Raw genomic sequence first — 17,018 nt, 5'->3', positions numbered from 1 at the left:
ATTCGCTTTAGAGTATACGATAAATATAACGGGATAAAACTTTGCAGAAATAGTGTCATTCTGAACAACTTTGCCTAATAGACTACGGATCTAAACCCGGTCTCGAGCTAGCGATATTTAAGGCGAAGTTTTTAATGATCATAAAAAATTGTTCGTCATCATCGGAATCATTCAGATCTGACAACTATATCATATGTTTCTTATACAACCGATTATTCAGAGTTTCTAAACGTCACCTTAAAAATCGTTGGCTAGAAACCAGTTTTAGATCCTTAGACTCTAAAGCAAGTTGGCTCCAAATGATCCATAGAACATTTCCCGCATTCGAGATTTGAGAAAAAAAAATTGACCCGCTCTATTATTCAAACATTTTGCCGAAAATATTGGTTAATGTGTGAAATATATTATTGAAGGTTGGAACGAATCTTTTCCTTATAATAATATACTCTTGTGCCAAAAATTAATAAAATTGGGTAAATACTACATCCCTAATACACATATTTCGAACGTCGGTTGACTTTTTAGCTTATTAACCTAACTTATATGAGATTTCTTGAACCAATTAAAACAGTTCCTCTATCTAATAACAGTGTGTCCGTATGCACCTAGTCTCCATAAACCCAATATAAAGATTTCAAACTTCTTTACACCATACATATCAGTCAGTTTATTATATATCTTAGCAACATTAAGAAAACGTATAATATTGGATATACGATAGTTTAGTGCAGAAAATGAGTAAGGTTGGTCAACAATTACTTCAATCACTAAAGAACTTCTCCTAGCTCAAATACACCCAATATAATGATTTCCATTTACTGATTGATCATATACCCAATGTATTACATTTAGTCTCTTGAGTCGATCGATTTCAACCAAATTCGACATGACGCTATTTTAATATTTTTATTTCACAGTGTGAAAATGGGCGAAATCGAACTACAACTTCGCTTACTTCCCATATAACACAATTTCAAATTCCTTTGAAGTGCGTCATCTTTTGACCAAAAATTGTCCAAAACAAACCGGAACTTTTCAAGCCTCTAAGTACCAATATTCGACCCCCAGAATCCGTAGTTGACTTTTGACAAAAAATATCGGTCAATGTGTGAGATATATAATTGAAATTCCGAGAAAATTGTTTCCTTATAATAGTATGTCTGTATATCAAAAATGGGCTAAATCGGATCAATAATTACTTTAGGACCCATACATGTACCTACCATAAAGATTTCCGAACTATCGTGTGACTTTATATCGCATATATCGGTCAATATGTTAGTTATCTTAATGAAATTGAGGGAGCGTATTTTAGTAGTATTTCAGTGTATCTTTACGCTTAAATGGGATAAAATTGAGCGAAAACTTATATAACTGCTATTATTCCAATTATCAGGATTTTCGAACTTTACTCCATCCATTCTATGATTGATGATTGTATGTGAGGTATCTTAATGAAAGCCAGGGATGTTAATTGCAATTGCTTCAAATTAAGTTATCGAGTGTACCTGGGCAATTAATTAATACAATTAGCCCTTCCCTTTCTCTGCCCCAAACACACTCCACATAATGATTTCCGTCTTTCCACCTTTCCTTGTTTACACCTTTCAGGTTGGTCAAAATGCGTGAAGGCTATACCTTGGTCTAAACATCATACCTTTATTATTTATTTATTTATTATTAATTGCTATCTATTTGTTGACTTTTGCCAAATCAACCCAATTTGTTCGATTTCGCCTCTTTAATGGAGTTATTATCACATATGTATCTTGAATATGATTTTTATATAATTTTAGCGGAAGCGGAAAGAAAAATATGGCATTAAAACTAAGTCTAAGTTGATGGATTTCAATATAAGTCAAGAAGATACCAAATTTGATTGTAACTTATTCACGATTCCATCGAATAATGGATGTTTAACATCTTTACGTCATAAATGAAAGAAGATTTTAAGCTATATTCATAAATTGCTTATCTCTAATCATACTATGTAAATAAATAGTAATTACTATGCTTTAGGTAAAGTTTTCTGGGTAGTTTTGTGGAGTTGTAGCGGCGGCACAGGATTCTAGTGGGCGATTATACTGTATGTGGTGTAAATATTAATATTCCAATACATTATTATATCACCTTTCTTAAGATTATAACATTAAATTTACTGTCGTTTTTAAATCAATCAATCGAAAATAATAGATGGATGGAGTCATGTGTAGAAGCTCACGCAAGTGCGGAAATTTTGGCTGAGTGCCATTCACTTGGGAGTGGCCAGAAACTATTTTTTACATATGGCTCAAGCAGCTCACGTCTTTCGTTCTTATACCAAGTATCCTCTAGGTAGCCAAAGAACAAACATCCGTTTGAAGGCGAGCTATTGAAATATTGGAAATGTAAATGTACTCTGCCCAATCCACAAAAGGGGAGTCCCTACAATTTGCGTCAACTACCGTGGGATAAGCCTCCTCGACAAAGCATATAGGTTCTATCGAGCGTATTGTGTGAAAGATTAAAGCCCACCGTCAACAAACTGATTGGACCTTATCAGTGTGGCCTTAGATCTGGAAAATCAATAACCGACCATATATTCACCATGCGCTAAATTTTAGAAAAGACCCGTAAAAAGAAAATCGACACTCCCCACCTCTTCGTCGATTTCAAAGCTGTCTTAGACAGCACGAAAAATAGCATCTTTTACGCCGTGATGTCTGAATTTGGTATCCTCGCAATACTAAAATGCCTGTGTAATCTGACGTTGAGCAACATCAAAAGCTCCGTCAGATCGGAAAGGACTTCTCCGAGCCGTTCGATACCAAACGAGGTTTCTAACAAGGCGACTGCTTTTCGTCTGACTTCTTCAATCTGTACGAGATAAACGACGAAATTGACATAGTTCAGCGAATTAAGAGACGGAGGCTACGCTGGCTACGCTGGCTAAGTCATGTCGTACGAAAGGACAAAAACACTCCAGCTCTGAAAGTACTCGACGCAGTACCCGTCGGGGGAAGCAGAAGAAGAGGAAGATCTCCACTACGTTGGAAAGAACCGGTAGATAAGGATCTGGCCTCGGTTGGAATTTCCAATTGGCGTCATCTTGAGAAAAGAAGAAACGACTGTCGCGCTGTTGTTAACTCGGCTATAATCGCGTAAGCGATATCTACGCCAATGAAGAAGAAGAAGAATGATTTGACATTTAAAGAATAACGGTTTTAGACAGACTTTCACGTTTATTTGAGTATGTGAAAGCTTTGTGTAAAGTGGCTGTCTCAAGAGTATCGATATTGTACCATAAATTAATGCAGATTAAACAATCGAGATCGGAACCTTATGTATGTATATTATGAGCTTCTAAAACCGGATGAAAATATTAATTGGGAATTTAATTGAATGAATTGGTTTTAGTTGTTTAAAGCTTAAGGTCAATGGAGGTCTATGAATCTAAAAATCCGATAAACCACGCTAATTAAAGACTCAGTACACAACGAAAAATGGGTGACTATCGGCACCAACTTGACGAAAAAAGATTATTAAGTAGCAACTACATAAGCGCGCGTTCGAGTGACGCCAGGCAGGTTCAGCTTTTCGAAGTCGCCCACTCGCGGCTTGCGTGCAGATATCATTCGTGCATATTTGCCACTCCCGCTGGCGTCGCATGCAACGTGTGCTTTGTTGTTATTTATTATTGTTTGTTCTTGTTATTCTGCTGCTGCTAGATGAGGGTGCGTTGATAACTGACATTGAACTCACACAAACACATACACACAGTTGTACGTGCGTGCTTATGCACCCACACATAAACATACATGTATATGAGTGTTTGTGTTTGTTTCTATGTTAGTTTAATAAAATAGAGCGAAAAGAGATAAAAGCGAAAGAAAACGAAGAAAGCACATTGCCGGAATAAGCAGCGGTGGAAAAGGACGTCTCAAGACCTTGAACTAGTTAAATTAATGTTACTAATGGAATGACGCCACACACTTCTCAACGCATGCACACACATCCACACACACACATACAAATTTGTGAAATGCACTTGCAAATTGTATAAGCACATGTGTAAGTACGCATAGCGTGAGCAAATGCCCAAGTTGCTTGCACATCAATTTAATGACGGTGACAGTCAGTCGACTACCAATGCATTTAACACTAATACTCGCACACACACACACATACACAAGCCAACATATGCCAACCAGTTCTCCTGGTACCAATGCATTTAACACTAATACTCGCACACACACACACATACACAAGCAAACATATGCCAACCAGTTCTCTATGCTGGTATTTACATAAGTAAATTTCAAACGACCGTGCCGCAATATCAAGTGGTTGCCATCAATCTAACAGACACCTCAAGAATTAAGTTGCCGTAAACAGAGAATTGCAGCAGCACACATTCGCACACACGCATATGAACGCATGGAAATGGTGCTAACGCAGTTGGTAGCCATGCCGTACTGCCCAGAACTCAATGACAGCATTATTCAGTGTTTGCATTTCAGCTTGGAGTATTTTCACTTCATCAGTATTAGCACCTAGAAGCAACCGATTTTCTTTTCTAACTGGCTAAGCTCTTAACTTGTTGCTATTTATCATTTGACTTCAGAATTCGTGAATGTTTTGGGGAGATCAACTTAAAGTTGCTTGGTCTGACAAATACAACTAAATTTTTGTACTCTGAATAGGTTATACATATTAAGTTGCTGCCGAAGTTTATGACAACTAGCAGGAAACGCCGGGGATTTCATATTAACGGGTGATCCAAGTAGAGGTACTTTTTTCAATAGTCTTTTTTTGACAGATAACGCGTCAGACGTGCCAAGCTGTCTTGTTATTTTTATTCAGTATTACTTGGCTTTTCGCATAGAACGACTTATGCCTGAATAACGTTTGCAAATCATTCAACTTTATTAACAAAACTCACGTTCTGTAAAGAATGCGTTTGGCGGGCTTCACTTAACTTATGGTCAATATAATTGGACTACTGAGCATACTATTCGCAAGATCATCACCCATATTGAGAACAAGCATTCATTATTGGATAATATTCGATCGAATAGACCACGTCCAGCATGCAGTGAAGCAGCCGTAGCTGAGAGAGTACGCGAAGATCATGGGGATTCGATTCGGCGCCGTTCGCAGCAACTCAGACTGACGTATGGAATGACTTCGCACACTTTACGTCGAGAGCTTAAATTGAAAGCGTACAGAATACAGCATATGCAAGAGCTGAGGCCACTCGACCTTCCTAAGGGTCTTAAAAGGTTGCAAGAAGAACCGACGTTTTCAAGCTCAATTTCATTCAGTGATGAGGCCCATTTCTGGCTCAATGGGTATGTAAACAAGCAAAATTGCCACATTTGGGACGAAGACCAACCTGAAGATATTCAAGAGCTGGCATTTCATCCAGAAAAAACAACGGTTTTGTGTGGTTTGTGGGCCGGTGGAATCATCGGTCCATATTTCTTCAAAAATGATGCCGGCAAGGAAGTAATCGTCTATGGTGAGCGTTATCGCTCCATGATAACCGGCTAGCCTGAAATTGAAGCTCGTGATCTCGGCGATATTTGATATCAAAAAACTGCGCCACTTCCTACGCATCGCATCAATTAATGGATTGAGAGAACACTGCGGTGAGCATATAATTTCATGTTTTGGGCCGGTCGATTGGCCACTAAGATCGTGAGGTATCACACCGTTAAGCTTTTACCAGTGGGGATATATAAAATCTAAAGTCTATCTCACTTCGATTTAGGCCTTGGAGAAAACAACACCCATGTCATTCGCCAGTTAGCAGATGAAATGATTGAACGAGTCATCAAAAATTGGACTCATAGGATGGATCATCTCAAACGTAGTTGTGGCCAGCATTAGAAAGATATAATCTTAAAAAAATAAATACTAAAAATGTTCTTCCGAATGATAATAAACATTCCCCATTAAATTTGAAGATACTGTGTTTTTTCTTTAAAAAAAAAGTAGGATCCTCGAAATGAATGACCCTTTATATATATAGGTTTGAACTTTGGTACCCTAAACAGGGTCAATTAAGTTATTACCGAAGTTTGTAACAAGTAGCAGGAAGCGTCAGAAACTCTATAATATATGTACGAGTATATACTTGTATGTATGTATGTATATAAGTAATCAGCGTGAGGAGCTAAGTCGATTTAGTTATAATCGTTTGCCAGTATATACGCGAAATAGTCCCGGAGTTTTGAGATACCAGTCTGAAATATGCACAAGTCTTCTTTTTGTCAAGAAGCCGCTCATTTGTCAGAACCGCCGATATCGATCTGATCAAAATCAAGTTAAGGGCTTTAAAAACATCCAACTTTTTTGCAAATATCTTGGAAGCATTCTCTGAAAATATGAATAAAGAGGTCTGTCGGTATCCTATTTACGAATTTGAGTTAAAAAAATTTTCATCACGTACAGTTATTTTTGTCATTTTAGTAGAGGGGGTTAGTTTGAACAGTACACACCTTGACTGAAACACAAAAAAATCTTACGTGTTAGAAAATTTATACTACGATTTTGGATTTTAGCAACCCAAAATTAGCAAGAGCAAGGAACAGCCTCTAACTTCACAGTCGCAAAATAACTTTAAACTAGTGTAATTAGCAAAAGATTGTCGGGTGCTCTGAAACGTTCGTGCAAAACTTCAAATTCGTTCTTCTCAAAGCTATGTTTTTTGAGCAGGTGACTAATGCAGTTTGAAAACCGCTCGGTAGATTTCAATTGAAATTGTTTTTAGATGAATCTCCAAGGATTAATGATGGCCATCACAAGAAGGTTTGTTTGGAACTAAATCAACAAAAACAGCCATTACTTTTTAAATTATTAATAATTTTTCAAGTATCTGATAAAATGATGGTGTTGTTTTTACTTTTTAAAACAAACAAATTTAGAGACGAAAGAAATATATTTAAAACTAATTTTTTCATATATCAAAAGTTATTCTTTCAAGCCAACATTCTTTTGAGTATATAGTACAATCGTTGAAATTGTTGAATATGTACCATATTCTTTAAGGGGAACATTGTGAAACTACAATGACTAAAATACACTCACCGCATTTTTTTCTCTCTGAACCACCCCGTGCTTCTGATGATGATCTTTAATACAAAAAAGATTAATGGAAATTTCGAGACATTGTCAAGCTATTTATACTCGTATAACATGTTTGTCGATTAAATATCTACAAGTAGCCAGAGGCATATAAATTTCCTCTTTAACGTAGTCTAATTGTAGGGTCATTCCCGCTTTGGGTGGTGCATCTGAGTCACATTTTAGAGAAATATCACAATTCGAGAAATTGAGCCATCTGTTCCATTGTCATGGTTGCTCAATCTATGATTTAGTGCAAGACCTACTTTACAAAAGGCGTTGCCATCCTAATATTCATGAACGGAATGTCCAACAGGCTTTTCTGTTATCTTTAGAATTTCAACTATTCCATAAATTAATTTTTAACAGTATTACTTTTATTTTGCTTCTTTTCTTTCACGGTTCTACTGTAGGTATTCATCGTCTTCGATGCGATTGTTTCACCTAGCTTAGAGACGAATAACAACCAACAGCTTTTTGTCATAATGTCATGCTTTTGTAAGACACCAAATTCCATTTCATTAATTTTTTTATTTCAAAAAACTCAATATGCTATATCTCACGAATCAAAGTTCGACTCCTATGAGTACAAAACTTTTGAAGATTAATTCTAACATTTAAACGTCTGAATACTCGTATCTAACGACCACCTTATAGAAAGTAGGCACATTTTTCAGTCTGTCTAATAGGGAGTGAGCAAGACAAAGGAGCAAGCTTTGGAAAAAATATCCGTAGGTAGTTCTTGAACTTTTCCCCTGTCTTCTTTTTTAATATAATCTTTAAAATCCTACAAGTTTAAGAAGCCTTCGTTTGGCTTCCCATCAAGCCAATTTTCGGTAAATCTCTGGTTAAATACCCAAGGGCACTACTCGAAATTTCTGTTAACGGTTTTATGAGTTACTTAAGGCCGAATTGATAAATCTATTCGAAATTTTGTACACGAGGCAGATTGTTTTTCCCTTTTTAACGTTTAGGACTTGTACTAGTTTCCACGTTAATTATTTTAATATATTAAGGTTCGGTAGTTGTGACTTGTTGCGTCACATCTTTTTATCTTCGAAGCTTTTTCTTGCACGAATTTTGCGACTGTTGAATGTGATATTTCGATGGCTAACATATAATTGTATCGATAGACTTTTCCTGTAAATATTAGTTGCTAATTCAAATAATTAAATCGCTTGTATCGGCATGGTGTCAAAAAACAGACGGAAACTTTGAAATTTCATAGAATTTTTTAGTATTTTAACTCGATAGTAGGAAATCCGTATTTTCCAAAATTGAAGTCTCCCCGCCTGCAAGTTGCCTAAGTTCTAAAATTCAAGTTATTGAAACTAAAAATTGTATATTTACTTACTTTTATGTCATAAGGTGATGAAAACACACCCCCCTTACTACGGTGTAAAGTTCTCTTAATACATATGTGCTTACCCAAGAAAACTTTTCTTTTATCCTTCTTATATGTTATAGACATACCTAACATATCCATATGTAAGTCTGTACGAATATATATATCTAAACAATGATGCGTTCATATTTTTGAATTATTAACAAATAATACTTCAGTCATTCCTTTACGGTGGTGTTGCATTGTTTCCGTTTTGTTATTCACTCTAGAACAATAGGAGTGCACTTGCACTTGCTCGTGTTGGCCGATGACGTGATATAACTCAATGTGAGATTGCATGCGTCAGCAAAGGAATTTCGAAGGCAGGAAGGAAGAAACGAAGACAGGAAAGTGAAATGCTTGGAAGGATGTACACATGTCAAGTGAGTTTTGTCAATTTCATACTTTGTTTCGAAGAGCGAAGCATGCCCATATAACATATAAATTTGTTAACTATTTATGGAAATGAATATTTGTCAAACCTTGTGTTCCAATGGAAAAATATCGAGAGGTATAATATTTGTACAGGATTTTATAATTTCTTCTGTAATGTGATAGTTGTTATATTATAACTAACTTTGCCTTATAGTTCTAACCTTAACTACAATACTGTCGAAAATTCACGACTTTTAAGCTATTCGTTCTCAAATTATTGGTCTCAAAGTGACGCAAACGCTTAATAAAAAACTCTGCCCAAAAATGATCCAGTATATTCAAGGGACAAGTATTGCTTGGCTGAACACTGTCATAATTGCTCTAGAACAAAGTATTTTCCTCCTTGGGAAAATGAACAAAAGGTTGTAATGCCAAAAACCGAAACGTGTTTACATCATTACACTACTAAGTTAAATCAGAAGTCAGTTGAATTGTCATTGCTTGGTGAGAACCATCAAAGTAAATATAAAAATCGACTGGCAGGGTTTTCGCCAGTATTCATATAAGATTATATTCATCGAATATCGGGAATATAGCAACAATCAATTGATAACAGTTCTCTGCACTAGTTGAGATCAAAGTTAAGCCAAATTTTTGGGCCAAGCTATCTTCTCTCCAATTGGTAGTACAGTGCGTTATGGCGAAAGGGCATGGAAGTATTCCTTAAAGTTCTGGTTAGTTTGGTTTTTCGGAAGAGTGGAAATCACGCAAACAATACAGATAATGCTTTGTTTAAAGCAATTAAAATATGAGATTTCACATCTTCATAGGATTCAACCAAATTGTGTTTTCGGATATATAGCTATATTCGTGAAATTTACCAAGACATGGGAGACTTGATTATTGTTTCATTGCCTTAATATTGCGAACTTGGAAAGCTACTGTTCTTATGCGGCGGAATATTTAATTTTCATTCATTTGAGGTTAAAAACTGACAATTTTTCTCACAAATATGTCAAACTTTGTGTTTGAAAAAGTGTTTTTGCGAGTAATTCTTCTTCATTACTAAAATATGAAGAAAATGTCAGCCGAAAGTCATTTTGGCGAACATGCTCTATTTCAGAGAACGTGCCAAACTTAGAGATTTTAGTTTTAAAAGTCAAAAGGCGGCCAAAAGAGTTTGAAGATGAGCAGATAGAAGCATTATAATATTGTTGCCAAATACAAGCAGAGTTCTCAGAATTCTTGGGAGTTACTTAAGCAGTAATTTCCAAACGTTTAAAAACAGCTGTACAGATTCGAAAGTAAGGAAGTTAGTTGCCATATGATATAAAGCGAAGATATGAAACGAAGATACGATTTTGCATGTCAGAAGTGCTACTTGAATGCTACAAAAAGTAGTCGTTTTTGCATCAGATTGTGACTGGTGATGACTGGTCAACCAGCCTAACCAACAGCAAAGACGAATGCCCATGAGACCATGACGCAGACTTGAAATCATTAATAGAAAACGCTACCGAGAAGAACTCATCAAATTCAGGCGAACGATTGCCGTAAAGCACCTGGAATGTTCGATTAGACACGAGGCAATAATGTTCCAACATTGCAAGGCTGGTTGAAGTCAGCGGCTTGCAAGTTTGTTTTCCCCTGGCTTAAAACTCAGACCTCAAGGCTTCTGAATTCCATTTGTTCCACTCGATGCCTGCATTTGCATGGGTTCTGACCTATCGGTATAAAGTTCAAACTAGAACAGGTTATCAAAAGTTGGTTTGATCCATTCTTGACCGCCAAGCCGACGCAGTTCCTTTGGCATGGAATCCACAAGTATGAGAAAATGTTAAAACTTCAGATGGAACGTCACTGTATACCTCTTGATGACGATCGGTTAACATCTTCCTTTAACTCCAACAAAATGAACATAGATATACTGTTTTTAATGACATAACTTGGTTTAAGTTTAAGGTACTTAGATGAGATATCAGAAGAAATTATATTTGCTATGAGTTAAGTTATAAATGTTTTTCTTTGAGTCAAATATGTAAATAAATTTGTTTCGGAAGTCTACTAACAATTTCGGCTGCAAATGGCAAAAATATTAATACTCAAATGAGCACGAAGTAATCTTTTATCTTTTCGTAGTATTCTCATTACCTTCAGAATAATATTCGCAATTTACCAAGTTTAAAGATAAAAACCGCAAGCACTGGCTATCCAGAAATGCTTTCAATTTAAGTAGCTTTGCGGCCAGGAGTCAGCTACTTTCACTAAAAGCCCATAAATAAGTAATTTACTCAAACATATGTCTTCGGAAATTCGAGCAGCAGTCAGCCAGCTGAGGATATGATGCCATTATCGAATTTTAGCCAAGCGCCTTAAGTTTTCCGTTTGATAAATGTAAATGACTTAGAGAGAAATATGTGCGAAAATGGCCCATAAAGAAGTTGTTGACTTCATTGTCGTGTTGCTTACCTCAGCAGGAGTAATGCAGAAGGGGGTCTCTTCGTGCGGCTGCGATAGTTGACTTCGCCTCTTTCTTACTTTTTTCTACGGCACTACAAATCACACACAATTCATTGCACACGGAATTAAAATTTCATGAAACACACACGGCTGAGATTTATGAAGCAACACATATACATACATATGTATATGTTTGTATGTATGTACTATTTATGCACTCGTCTGTATGTATGTGGGTATATGCGCCCTTTGCCGATTGTGTGTAAGTTTGTTTGCCTGTGGCACATAAATCTGCAATTACAAGGTTTCCGTGTGTTGTCGAGCCAAAGATTTTATTTTGCTTTGCCGATCTTACAAACAACAATTCACAACAACAAACTTTTAATATACCGACTGGTATTTGTTCTTTCTTGCACAATTTGGGTATTATGTTTGTACATGTGTATGGGCGTCCGTCGCTACACCCCTCTGCCGAATTGCACAACCGTCACTTTGGTTTTTTGGCCACCTTGCTCGCTCGCTTGTTTTCTTGCACAGCCACCACCGAAGGCGCAGGCGAAGACAGCGGTGAAATTATGAAATTTCTGCCTTTGATTTCACTACAGTGCTGTCAAGTATATAACGGTACATACTTATGTATTTTATCCACACACTTCGTAGTATTTTGTGCACAATTGCAATGCGAACGTTGCGTACGCTATTTATTTACTCTCGTGCGAGATCTCAATTCACAGCACTACTTCACTTGTTTCGACTGCGACTACGTCGAGCGAAATATTTTTAACAACAAGGAATTTTTTTGGCCAGCTATTTTTAGCTGTAGACGTGTTTTTTGCGCGTTGCTCGTCTAAACGGAGCTGGCTGAAGGGAGGTCTGCGTATGAATCGAGCGTAGCAACGACCTCAGCACTGAAATGCCACACTGCGGAGCACACTTTCACCAGCTCGATAAAGCTTTCAATAGAAATTTCATTTTCCAAATCACCACATTATCTTTAAATTTTGCTATGCACAAATTTCCACATGCCTAGTTGGCGAGCTCCCTATGAAATAATGCAGGAAAATTCTTTGTATCACTCTTTTTTTCTTTTGATTTTGGTTTCTGCTTTACGTCCAACGCTTTAGCCCACACAACCGTGCCACATTACCCGTCCGTCTCAAAAGCGAATCATTTCTGAATTGTATTTTAATTTCTGTGCATCGAGTGGAGAACATGCAGCTGAGCTGACGTTTGTTGTGCGACGGTGCTCCGACGAGTGAATTGTGCTCTTTTTGCGCTCTGTTTCTGATTGGAAATGTCAAATGGTGACATTTCCTGCAACTGACAATGTCAGACAGCTTTGTTTGGGGTAGAAATGCGCATGTCTTCGGCTATAACGGTAGTCTAGTGGAAGAGGGATGCATAGCTGTTGCAAACACAGGGTGGTTTTTGTCGTTATTTTAATGAATTCACTTAAACGACAACTAATGAAACGTGTGTTTAACCCTAAAGGCGAGCCATTTCCTGTTGAATTATTTTCAAACAATAACTAGTGTTATGTAATAAAGTTAGTTAAGTTAATATATGCGTTATAAATATGTAAGCAATAAAAGCAGTTAACTACATCGAAGGGTATGTAGGTATCATCTGTGATTAGACACTTTAAATATAGATTTTAATTGTAACGGGAAGGTACTCCGCTATACATTTCATTTAAAAAACATGTAAATATTCAGCACTACAATAAAGCAAAAATATCGGCCAATCTTTGTGATGTACTGTGACAAAAAAGTAAGTTGAATTAATTATCAATATTTATATTGTCGCCTAGGAACGAATGCTCACCAGATGTAATATACTTAAGCCAATGATTTTTCCAATCCTCGAGACACTTTTCATAAGTACTTTTTGGGATGGCCTTCAGTATCTTCAAGTGAATTTTGTGTTATCTCTTCGATCAACTGTAAACAGGTTCCACAGACCGGAAATTTCAGTTTGAGGAACAAGCAAAAATCCCACGGAGCCAAAGCTGGTGAGTCCGGTGGTTGATCGATGATATTCATTGCGTTCTTGGCTTTAAATTAGGTCACAATCGTGATTCGATGCGATGGTGCATTATCATCGTGTAAAATCCATAAATTGTTCTTCCACAATTCCGGCCGTTCGCATGTCAAACTCATAAACCCATGAATGTTGGCACAATACATGTTTTTGAAATATCATTTGCTCGGGTGATTTAATTACAAATTCCGGGTGCCATTCTAATGAAATTAGTTTAATCCTAATGAGAATATTTCAATCATATTTTTTTATTTTTATGCCGACGAAGATCAATAATGCTTATAGTCCTCATATACTTAATATAATTATTTCCAGTTTTCCAGTTGACCTTTATTAGTTTATTTAGGTCAAAATGTGCGATATTTTAACCACATAAGTTAATTATAAACTCCAACCCTTAATATTACGGCATCTCCGCCACGGGTTAATTTATCCTTAGTTTGGAGATCGACACTTATATCCAGACTTTTGGAGATAAAAATATTCGAGTCAAGCATGAAATCGGTTGCCCTATATGCTGAGAGACGGGGAACATTATAGCAAGTGTTGCAGAAATCTTTTTTTAAACAATGTCCTCCAAATAATATCCGTATATTTCATATATATATTCTAGTATTATTAGCAATGCTAACCTCTGGACCGCAACCAAGCAACTGCGCGTATACCATTTGTGGATTCCGACGCCGTAAATGGAAATGGATCTGTAATACTTTGCGAAAATCTCAAAACGGCATTGTCAGAACAGCATCTCCAGGAGGTCGAAGAAACGGGAGACCAGCCACGACATAGATGCGTGAGTCGAAGCAGGAACGTAGAAAATCGGTCATTAGTGGGAAGAATTTAATTTCTATCGACAAATAAATGTGATTGTAATTTGTTTGTTGAGACCCTATCTTCCATCCAGGCACTATGGGGATATATATTTTTAAATATATAAAAAGAACATTTTTCATCGATCGTAGCTAATTATCACAATTTATCTAATTTAACACACTTCTTATAACAAAAACATTACGATGTAGCGCTTTATCAGTAAGAACCATTCTGTAAAAACCCAGCCTCGCTAGCCTTCATGAAATAAGAATTCATCCAACGAGAAAGTTTTATGTTAAATATATTTTTATGCTTATGTACAAACTCTCTTAAAAAATAAGTACTTAGTCACAAGTAATTTAAAATTAGTGATCGGTTTCTCTATATTAGCCTAGGAAACCGCCAGCGACACCACCAGCACCAGCGAAACCACCGCCTGAACTCTCTGCATAGCGCGCTTTGTAATGACCACCTCCGAAACCGCCGCCGATGCCTTTGAAACCACCCAAACCGCCGAGACCACCAACACCTCCAACGCCACCAAAACCTCCTAGGCCACCGCCAAAGCCTCGCGAGCGAATATGTATGCTGGTGCGGTAGCGCTTGAAACCACCGCCAAAGCCAGCACCAGCGCCTGCTAAACCACCGATACCAGCACCCGCCAAGCCACCGCCTAGTGCCGCAATGCCGGCACCACCCAAACTACGACCTTCAACACCCAGTGCCGGCTGTTGTACTGCGACCGGCTGTTGCACCACGATCGGCTGCTGCACGCTAGATATTACAGGCACTTGCTGTACGCTTTGTAGACTAGATATCACTGGAACTTGCTGAACCTGTTGCAATTGAGAATATACTGGAATTTGTTGCACCGATTGTAATGCGCTGAGGTCGCCACCGTAATTGGTAAACCCATTGAGCGCATTCGTGTAAGCGTCGGCGTTGCTGTATACTGCATTGTTGGCGCTAAGTCCACTGAGACTGTCATCCAGACCACTTGCTGCATGACTATAACTGGTACTGGGTCCACTGAAATCACTCGTTAAGCCACTGAGATCTGTCGAAAGGCCAACTAGGTCATTGCTATAGTCACCATCAACGCCGAGAGAGCGCGTTTGTCTGTAGTCGGGTACACCGTAACTCGTGGCTGGCGGCGTCAGTTGCGCCTCTTCAGCATAAGCAGTAGATGTTGTGAGAGCTAACAAGCAAGCTAGTAACACTCTTGGCTGGAACCACATACTTGCAGTGTATTCTGAAAATTTAAATCGTTGTCGTATAAGATTTTCAGATTGTATTGTCAAGTCAAGTTTATCTTGCGATTGCCTGTGCTAATATAAAATCTTTTCGTAACCCCATATGTCTTATATAGTTTCACACGCTTTAAGCTTAGTAAATACTAAGTTTCGAAATTTGTTTTTGACATTTGCCGACGTGGCAAAGTCATTACACTTCACATCAACAAATTCAAGTTCAACAGATTTGCGCTCTCAAAAAGGGAAAAGTAAATACGCGTGTGCTCACCTCGGTAGTTTCCCAAGTCTTATTTACTCTTGTTTATGAAGAGTCATGTTTGATAGTCGTTATTGATCATTTCAATTATGTAGCCACGAAAAAACTTAGTTTACTCAGTTATTGCATAATCTCTGGCAGAGTACCTTCGAAGGTAATGAAAGATCAGTGGCAAGCTATTGATGACGTTTATGCCACGATGTGCTGTTGCTTGTCGTCTTAGCTTAGCAGACCAAGAAACTGTTTGTACGTGATATTTTGGAGTAAGCTAGAGCTCACCGCATGTTAATGACCTTACCTCGTCTGTTTGTTTACATATCTGTCGCGGAGGTGCTAAATAACTACTGGCCCGGAATCAGAAAGTATTGAAGAATTGTTTACCAGTATAGGAGTCAATATTTTACTTGAATTTACTAGACAAAATATCATGAGAAGCACACAAAATATTGGATACTCTCAAAGAGTTTATATTTTGCTCTTTTAGAGCTTTCCTGAAGTCAAAGAGATCATTTAGAAATACCATAAATATGAATTTCAATCGACAGTTTTAAGATCTTAAATCAAGAGTTATTTTTTGGAACTCTAATATTTTGAATATATTGTATATTTGAATGTAAAGTAGGAGGTCGTAATCCATATTATAGTCTTTTCGTTCTTCTTATCCCTGCTTTGTACCCTATATTTTAAATCTGCAATATGGGCAAGATGCAATAAAACAAGAAACTTCAAATAAAACTTCTTTCTCGCTTGAAGCTCGAGGAGTCACTTTTTCTAATACTGGTTACCGGATCGGATCCAAATAATGCGATTAGAGGATTAATTTTTCTTTCGTTAGTTGTCTACGCTAGCACTTGTCAGCAAATTCAATATTAAATTTGAAGTTGTGCTATTCGGTATTTATGATTTTTTCAGTCAAAAAGTTCAAAAGCTTATTAAGATAACTCATAACAAAAACATTTTATTATCTCATAATAAAATAAATATCCGATACTTGTTTTCTCAATATATCTCAGTTGGAAGGTATTTACTTATCACTTAGTCAGTATGAATTCAGACTCAAATAGTGGTCTCATCACGAAAATTTTGTTGGGTAAAGTACCAATTACTTACTAAAAGATGTAAACACGAACAGCGTACAGTAGAATCGATCATTAAAAATGTTAACAGCGTCACATTGCACGATTGAGGCGCCAATTGACTGGGCCATTGATAACACGCTCACCAAACTTAGTTCGATTACCATTGAGCGGTAGCGATTCCCATTCATAGTAACGTGCCGGTCTTGGTTATCACGGAAGAAGTACGGCCCAATGAGGCCGCCGGCTCTTAA

The 17,018-nt window shown here is 37.2% G+C and overlaps 2 protein-coding genes across 6 annotated transcripts in view; both read right to left on the bottom strand.

The window, feature by feature from the left end:
* LOC126757469 (MAGUK p55 subfamily member 7) overlaps positions 1-12,568 on the bottom strand; it is a 44,098-nt gene extending 31,530 nt beyond the window's left edge. For all 5 annotated transcript variants that reach the window (XR_007666740.1, XM_050471400.1, XM_050471402.1 and 2 more), the window contains exon 1: positions 11,336-12,568. The gene's annotated coding sequence lies outside the window, so the exon portion shown is untranslated. The remainder of the gene's footprint in view (positions 1-11,335) is intronic.
* A 1,997-nt stretch (positions 12,569-14,565) lies between these two features.
* LOC126754943 (keratin, type I cytoskeletal 10-like) lies at positions 14,566-15,417 on the bottom strand. The gene has a single exon (XM_050467165.1). The coding sequence runs from the start codon at positions 15,415-15,417 to the stop codon at positions 14,566-14,568; it is 852 nt and encodes a 283-aa protein (XP_050323122.1).
* Between the last annotated feature and the right edge of the window lie 1,601 nt (positions 15,418-17,018).

Source organism: Bactrocera neohumeralis, chromosome 4 (assembly GCF_024586455.1).
Source record: "Bactrocera neohumeralis isolate Rockhampton chromosome 4, APGP_CSIRO_Bneo_wtdbg2-racon-allhic-juicebox.fasta_v2, whole genome shotgun sequence".
Taxonomy (NCBI): Eukaryota; Metazoa; Arthropoda; class Insecta; order Diptera; family Tephritidae; genus Bactrocera; species Bactrocera neohumeralis.
The sequence above is the reverse complement of the archived record's forward strand: the minus strand, read 5'-3'. Positions and strand labels throughout refer to the sequence as shown.

Bases quoted from the DNA above. Each gene is read 5' to 3' on its own strand.
- LOC126754943 (XM_050467165.1), bottom strand. From the start codon at position 15,417: ATGTGGTTCCAGCCAAGAGTGTTACTAGCTTGCTTGTTAGCTCTCACA.